Consider the following 8,368-nt stretch of genomic DNA (forward strand, 5'->3'; position numbering starts at 1 on the left):
GGAAACAAAAACGTAGATAAATATACTCCAAGGTTGTACGACAAATTTTTCATTAAAAAATACGTCATATTTTGGGAGGTACAAAAAAGACAAATTTTGTCAGGAATTTGTCTATATAGCCTAAAACATTTCGAGTTTTCTGCTGAAATTTCTAGTGGATATATGGACCATGTATATTTATTGCTGAAATAAATTAGGATTTTTTTTCAAACTTAAAAGTATAATTTTCTATTCTTTTTAAAAGAAGGGGGTGCCCAGTTGAAGCAAATTCGCTTTGCAGTACACACCGTGTTTCTCTCCTTTTTTCTGCATTTAAAAGCGGTCATCGTAACTTCTTTGAGTCAAACAGAAGTATGGCACACCTTATTTTCTCTTCTTCTAGCGATTGACTAATTCTTTGTCAGGCATGTGATATTATTAAATTTCAGTTAACCTCTAGACATAAAAAAATGCAATAGGTTAGCTAGCGTGGCTATATCTCTGAGTACTCCTATATCTCTTGAATAAAATGTACATATCTTCTCCATCAAAGCATCTCCAACAGAACGATACATATTGGATTTTTCAATTGCGCAGTCGTAAATAATCGCTCCACGTCTTTGCGTCCAATTACATCGTCCGGTTGGAGATACCCTTACCATTCACTATCTGGAAAAAGACATGCACGTGCTAACCTAAATTTGGAAATCAAGTTGTAGCAAAATCTGATCTCTACCCAAGCGGGACCCACTATAAGCTTGCTGGAGCCCACTTCCAGTGAGTAGGAGATAGAGTGGGGGAGAGCCACCACCGATGAACACTTTCGCACGAGCGCATCTCTAGCTGAGCGAGGCAAATAGACGGTTTGCCATAGCGCCGATCGAAAATGCATATGTACCTCATTTTAATAGGGCGACGCATAGTTTCCGATCTGTCCGTCGAGACGCAAACACGGCTCAAAAATGTGGCACGTTTGCGTTTGCGAGGATGCTGCGCGGAAGCAGCGGTCATTTGCACGGTTCTTGCACGGACCCGCCTAGTAGCGGCACAAATGCTACGTCTTCACCGCGGCATAACTTACGAGCGGTGTGCTACAACTTTTCAAGGTCGCGATAATGGCGCAGCTCAGCTTCCGCGAGCGTGCACTGGTGGGCAAGACCGCCGCAGTGGCAGGACATTGAAGGCGAGATGACGTTCGAGCCTTTTAGAGGTTCGCTGGCGGCGCCCATTTTCCCGACCACACCATTGCCAGAGTCCACTGTATCCACCCGACCGACATCATGGAAAAGAAATATTGGCCGTTCCGCAAAAAGAAGAACGACCACAAGGCTAGAGGCTCGCGGTCCGACAAGAAGCCGCAAGTCGGGCGGTACATCCGCATCGAGTTCACGCGCCATCTGTCGGAGGAAAAACCGGCCAGTGCCATAGTCGGACGCAAACCTTCCTGGAGGAGGCTGGTACCTCAATTCCAGGCGTGTGCCCCCCCCCCCCGTGCGACGCGAGCGCCGAGAGCACCGTGACGAGGTGCGCCGCCGTCGAGCCATCTTGCCGGCCGATCTCCGAGAAGATTCGGTGTACGCGCTCAACTACTACAACTGGATCTCGTTCCGGACGTGGGTGTTCTACGCGCGCTGCCGAGCGGGATACCTCGGCGACCTCGACTACTTCGACCGCGAGATCGCCGCAGAAGAAGACGAGAACGACGACGAGGACGAGGACGACTATGCCACCGAGGCAGAGCGCGGAGACAACGACCACGACGACGGCGGGCCGACGTGGGATCCGGAGACCCAGCCGTCGAACATTAGCGAGGGGAGGCCATTGCCATGGCACTGGCCAATAGCGAGCTCGACGAGCTCAATGAGCTCGCTATGTGAGACGGGCTCGCCATCCAGCTTTGCGAGTCGGCGCTCGCGCAGGGGAGGCCGGCGACCCCTCCAGCCACGCCGACGCGTTCCAACGACCGCGTGTCGGTTCCTACTCCTGCAACGGCTTGGGATTCGTGGCCACCTTCACCGCAGCCTCTTGCGCCACCGACGACCTAGCCGCAGTTGCCACAGCCTGCCCTTCCTCCTCCACCGCCGGCGTACCAACTTCCATGGACGACGCCGACCTCGTCAGCGACGACGAGCCACGACGACGGCATGCCGATGTGGGATCCGGAGCCCCAGCCGTCGGACATTAGCGAGGGGAGGCCATTGCCATGGCACTAGCCAATAGCGAGGTCGACAAGCTCAACGAGCTCGCTATGTGGGATGGGCTCGCCATCCAGCTTTGCGAGTCGGCGCTCGCGCAGGGGAGGCCGGCGACTCCTCCAGCCATGCCGACGCGTTCCAACGACCGCGTGCCGGTTCCTACTCCTTCAACGGCTTGGGATTCGTGGTCACCTTCACCGCAGCATCCTGCGCCGCCGACGGCCTAGCCGCAGTTGCCGCAGCCTGCCCTTCCTCCTCCACCGTCGGCGTACCAACTTCCATGGACGACGCCGGAGTTCATCGACCTCGTCAGCGACGATGAGCAGTAGCCCATAGTTAGGTTTTAGCATGCCTTTCTGGCCATATTAAAGTCTTTTTATGTTTTTTATTAATGTAAATAATGGGTTTATTAAAGGGGAAAAATTATGCGTTATACCGCTGGAACCACCCGACGTAAAGAGACGCGTGGTCAATTTCGACCATTTGAACCGACGTGCTACGCGTTTTGACGTCGAAATACATCACCCGCTGGTATAGTGGCAAAGACAACACATGGGTAGGGGTACGACCTGGTTCTTCTAGAAGCTAGTGTACGTGTGCACCTGAAACAATTGTTGTGCAGTACGCGACGTATAGCGCCTGGGGGAATCTGCATCCTCTCAAATGGTCCACCTTTTTTTCCCCGGACGTGTGCGCTGCATGGGGTATGGCCATTTGTTGTTTGTACGAGCGTGCACCCGTGAGATATATGCCAATCGATGATACAGTATATATGATGGGTCTCAAGATGGCTACTCCTAGGCGTGCTTGCGTGCTGGACTGGGGCCGTTAGCGAGGGGTTTAGGCAGTGGCGGCGCCAGAGATGAAGGGCCGGGTATTCATTTTCAACCTGGGTATTCATTTTGCCGAAATCCTCATGTATTTGCTAAATTTTTCACTGATTTATGAGAAAATTATAAGGTTTTGTCATAATCTTGGGTATTCAGTTGCATACCCAAGAATACCTCTGGCGCCGCCCCTGGGTTTAGGGTCTGTTCGGTAGTAGAACCAAAAAGGATGGAATGTCATGGTTCCATTTTTGAGAATGGGTTGGTTCCATTCATATGTTCGGTTTGTGAAAAATAGGGAATGGGTAGATTCTAATTCATGTGTTCGGTTGGAGAGTACAAATGAGAATAATCTGTTTCAGCTCACCCTTTTTATATGAATGGTGAGAATACCTCCCATATGCCTATGATGCAAAACGTACAGGTTTAGCTCCATTCATTTTTGACCATGTACCATGCAAGTGTTTGGCAGCATTTCCTTTGTATTTTTTAACAAAAACAATTCACCATATACAACAATAAACATATACAGATACGAGATCACAAACAAGACAACTTTCAACCGAAATATCATAAGGTAGCAACAGTACCACATAGTTCATCTAAAAGCGATAAAGTTCAACCATGTTTATTACAGTCCATACATGTCAAGTTCATATACTAAACATCCAAAAGCAGACATAATCGAAGTTCATTAAACTCCGTACATGTCAAGTTCACATACCAGCCAGCACACCTAACCAAAGTTCTTGGTCACATACCTACTAACCCAAACCAACTTGTTAGACAGGCTAAGCGACAAGAAAGCTCTTGCGATTTTGGGATTGTCAACAAGGTGAGCATAGTAGTGAGCAAGTTCTCCTTCACTATAACCAGGAACTATGGACATAACATCCCAAAGATTATCTGGTATAGTATCATCATCTCCACCAGACTTCACAAGAGCTTCAGCTACAAGTTTGAACCCATCTTTGAGAGTGGTAACTAGCGCATCATCTTCAAGTTGCATTACCTTGGCCTTCTTTTTTGCTGGTGCTTTGGAACAAGATGACTCGCCAACATTCACCTCACTATTGTCCTCCTCATCTAAATCATTGGAGAGGGGATCATTCCCGGACCTAGCATGCTTACCCGTAGCAGTAGTTGTGCCAAACATAGTGTTCATGGCATGATAATATTCAATGGGAGTGTTCAAGTAGTTGACATCAGATTTGTGATCCTACACAAAAACATGGAAATGATTACATAACAGCATGCAAGTGTTGATGACAAGATTACCTTGCAATGACCTGCATAGTGTTCATCGCTTAGCTTAATAATGCAATTATCTTCATCCCATAGAGCTCCACTCAAATTCTTCAATTGGACTATCCTCCCCCAAATTTTCCTCCACTTCTTAAGATGGTTGCTAACTTGATCCCCCGTGATAGCTAGCTTGAAATGTTCATTCAAACCTGTAGCAACTTCATTGAAATGAACCTTCTTGAATCCGGACGAAGTTCTTTTCCCACTAGCAACCATGTCACACAAAAGGCTCAACATCATGTTGGTCATGGAGGTGGTCCACACCGCCTGCCCACTTTTATCGGTGCTGCCACTTGGAGTGGTGACTCCATCATCGTCCATTTCTGTGCAGCCAATCAAAAGGTTGCATAAAATGCATTATAACATCACAAATACATGGTTTTGAATTATAAGATGGCACAATCTGTCCAGCCAATCAAAAGGTTGCATAAAATGCATTAGAACATCGAGTGCGGATTTTGTACACCCACGCATGAGTGTGGGTGTATTCTGTACCGCTCGTTGGTTCATCGAGATTCGCACTAGTACATGTCAGTTGGACATTGTTTTCTCCCATCTCCAATTTATCTGTCTCATCTTCTCTCCTTTTCTCGTGGCTTTTCTGCATGCGAGCCGGGACAGGAGGTCAGGCTTTGTCCATGTAGGTAGCTTTAGGTAGCTAGAGATGCAACTTGCAGTTCCTGTGGGAGCAGTTCTCCTTTTCCCATTCTCTTCCAAAACAACTTGCAGTTCTTGTAGCAAAGTGGATGGAGCCGGGCACGGGTCTCGCCGCCGATGTACTTGAGGGCGCCGTCGGTCTGGCGGTGCATGATGCGGTCGCCGAAGCTACAGAGTATCTTGAAGCGGATGCTTCCGCCGCCACCGTCAAGCTGGGCGCGGTCCAGCATGCAGGTCACGCGAGCATCCACGCCTTTGAACCGTCGGCGTCGGACAGCCGTGTGCGAGGCTCCTCCGTGCCCTGTCGTCCCTGCCCTCGCGACCATGCGAGTGCTCCAGCTGCATACCAACCAAGGTAGGCTGTTGCCGGCCAGTGTAGCCACTTGCGCCGGTGCGAAGTAGTGCCCTGCTCGGCTCATGCGTCGCCCTGCCCGTGGCCGTGGACGCGCGCATGCCGGCCAAGTTCTGCAGCTCGTCGATGCGCGCACGTCTGCCAAGGAAGCAGGCGCTGGCTTCAAGAATTTTGCTAGTCTAGCTAGCTCTTGCGTCAAGCAAGCCGGTGGATGGATGGGCGGTGATCTAGCTAGCAGTTTTGCTAGCAAGCAAGCTTGTAGATGGATACGGCTGAAAAATAAAGAAAAATAAACAGTTCATTTGATTTGCGGGTGCCGGTGGAGGAACCATCCCCAAATTTTCGAAACAAAATATGTCGGTGTCCCCAAAAGCAGTGCGCTGGCACAGTTTCATCAATGGCGACGGATGGTATACATACAGCTGAAGAGAGAAAGAGAGGGAGAGAGAGAGAGCGCCAAGCATCAATGGTGAGCCGTTGCTCCAATAAGGACAGGCACAGCAAGCGAATCCTGAACCTCTAAATTCCGGAGTAGAGTACATTGCAAGGGAAAACAATAGGAAAATAAATCTGAACCCGAAATGCAGTGTAATGAAAGCATCATCCATCGGCGACGAAGCTGCAATTATTTCCCAGGTAGAGGCGGGAGAAGCCGGCGTGGTCAGCGACCTACGGCTCCTCACCAGCGCCGGCGACGTGGGAGACGGCCCAGGCCAGCATCTCCCATAAGTCAGCATATGCGGCGGGTATGGGGTCCTCGAGCCGCACCTGCGCCTAGGGCGCCTTGACCGCAGAGACGAGGAGGGACGAGGGAGTCCGCGAGCGGCCGCATCCGGCGAGTCGAGCGGCAGCACCCCGTGGACCTGCTTCTCCGTGTTGTTCGGGAAGAAGGCGTCGGCGAGGTTCCCCGACAATTTGATCTTGCTTAACGATGGCATGATGGCGGCGATGGTGGTGGTCTTGGCGTCACCACCGCGCAGCCGCCGTGATCCGTCGGCGTGGCCACTAAGCAGACGCCGTGCACTGTCGGCGTGGCCACCGAGCCGCCACCGGAGCAACCGCCGTGATCCATCGGCGTGGCCACCGAGCCGCCTCCCGAGCAGCCGCCGTGCACCGTTGGCGTCGTGGTGGCCGGACGCGTCGCAGCTGCGGACGTCGGCGTCGTGATGACCGAGACATGGTGCAGCTATGGGAGAAAGGAGTGGAGGATGGTGGAGGAGTTGGGAAACGGATGGTAGAGAAGAACCAGAGCCACCCGCATGACAGGAGAGAGAGAGGAAGAAGCAATATCCAGAGAGAGAAGAACCGCAGGCGAGGGTTCGTGGCCCCGCGAATCTTGCATGTCAAAGCCGGTTTCAGTGGCTTTTTGACTATTTTAGTGGGATCCACATGCCGTGTAAAATTGGAGAAATTGGTTCAGAAGGGTTTCTCTCACATGCTACTTTTTCCGAATCTCGAAGAATCAGACGGCTGGGGCAACACCCACACCCATGCTTGGGTGTACAAATGTATTTCCGTTAGAACATCACAAATACATGGTTTTGAATTATAAAATGGCACAATCTGTCCAGCCAATCAAAAGGTTGCATAAAACCAGTCTTTGCTCCGTAACCGGCATCAACTAGGTAGTACTTTCCTACGAAATGAAAACAAAAATTGGTGAAAAGGGATCTCGCACTTGCACTAGTATACAGACAATTCTATCTAAGGAAACTATTTACCTTCTGTACTTGTAAGCCTCTCTCACGCCCTAATGCATCAGCTAGAACGGTTGAATCATGAGCCGACCCTTCCCAACCAGCCAGCACATATGTGAACTTGAGGTCGAAATCAACCGCTGCCATCACATTTTGAGTAGTAAAAGGCTTTCTACCACGGAAAGAATGTTCCACATCTTTGTTAATAGATGCTCGCACATGTGTACCATCGATTGCTCCAATACAATCCTATATAAGTAAACATATTAATTTTCATGTTCTAAATTCAAGATGCTAAGATATAGTGGCCTGATGTTTGGAATTACCTTAAAATATGGGTCAAATCGATGATTTCCCGCAATTTTTGTTGGTATCTCCAATGATGGTGGCCTGATGTAATCATTACGCAACTCTCCTATGGCATGAAGGACTGCCCTAAAATAGATGCTTGTTGTGCTGAATGATCTACCAAAGTTTGTTGCAACAACCCTATTCCGAAGGTTATGCCCAATTGTATGCAAAAACATTGCCACTTGTTGCTCCACAATTAGATGAACACTGTGCTCTAACAACTTACGATCCCTCAATATGTCACACAATCGAAAGAAAGGACCTCTATCAAACCTTAACATATTTCTACATGTCACATCACATTGCCAAAATTTTTGGTTCAAATAATCAAATCTGATCCTATCTCGTTCATGCATTGGGCCATAGGTGATACGGGGTCTTCTTCTCTTCCTCGTGATAGCACGAACAAGTACATCTACTGCAGCCAGTGTCATAAAAACATCAGCTCCCCTAATCATTCTTTTCCTTTTACTCATGCTCTTGACCATCTACAATGCATGTTTTCTATCAAAATAGAACCAAAATTTGTCTAACCAGTATACAACAAAGAGAAATACAGAACCATATAGCAATGGAAATTGCAGTACGGGAGGGAGGAGTTGGGGGTGGAGGCAGGGGAGGGGGGATTCATACCGTGTCGATGCGCCGGCGCCTATCCTGCCCCGCCCCGCCGCGCCGCCTGCTCCTGCCCCGCCGCTGCCTGCTCCTGCCCCGCCGTGCCGCTGCCGTTCCAGTCGACGGGAGGAGAGGGCACCACTAGAGAGCAGCCGAGGGAGACGGGAGAGGGAGAGGCTCCAGCGCTGCCACAGAGAAGGAGCCGAGGGAGAGGGTCGTGCGTGGGGTGGGTGAGATAGGGTTCGGGACGGGGGTGAGAGGTGAGATTGGTTTTCTTTTTTTCGTTAGCTCGCCTCGGTACCGAGTGATTCCACCGATTTGGAGGTACCGCCCAATTCCGAATCTATGCCGAATATTCGTTTTCCAGGAATCGCTAGGTTCTAGTTTTAG

At 50.0% G+C, this 8,368-nt stretch overlaps 1 protein-coding gene across 1 annotated transcript; it reads right to left on the reverse strand.

The window, feature by feature from the left end:
- Positions 1-3,737: 3,737 nt before the first annotated feature.
- LOC124659345 lies at positions 3,738-7,851 on the reverse strand. Its single transcript, XM_047197250.1, has 8 exons — positions 7,339-7,851; positions 7,037-7,261; positions 6,948-6,951; positions 6,084-6,501; positions 5,264-5,453; positions 5,067-5,175; positions 4,280-4,629; positions 3,738-4,220 (listed from the first exon to the last, which is right to left on the reverse strand). The coding sequence occupies exons 1-8, from the start codon at positions 7,849-7,851 to the stop codon at positions 3,738-3,740; spliced, it is 2,292 nt and encodes a 763-aa protein (XP_047053206.1).
- Between the last annotated feature and the right edge of the window lie 517 nt (positions 7,852-8,368).

The sequence above is a fragment of the Lolium rigidum genome, chromosome 1, assembly GCF_022539505.1.
Source record: "Lolium rigidum isolate FL_2022 chromosome 1, APGP_CSIRO_Lrig_0.1, whole genome shotgun sequence".
In the NCBI taxonomy this organism is placed as follows: Eukaryota; Viridiplantae; Streptophyta; class Magnoliopsida; order Poales; family Poaceae; genus Lolium; species Lolium rigidum.

What these genes read in the sequence shown, in the direction of transcription:
- LOC124659345 (XM_047197250.1), bottom strand. Translation starts at nt 7,851, where the DNA reads ATGGTCAAGAGCATGAGTAAAAGGAAAAGAATGATTAGGGGAGCTGAT. An exon ending in GTACATCGGCGGCGAGACCC is followed by an intron (nt 4,630 to 5,066) that starts GTGCCCGGCTCC and finishes TTGGCTGCACAG; the next exon opens with AAATGGACGATGATGGAGTC. An exon ending in ACTATGCAGGTCATTGCAAG is followed by an intron (nt 4,221 to 4,279) that starts GTAATCTTGTCA and finishes GTTTTTGTGTAG; the next exon opens with GATCACAAATCTGATGTCAA.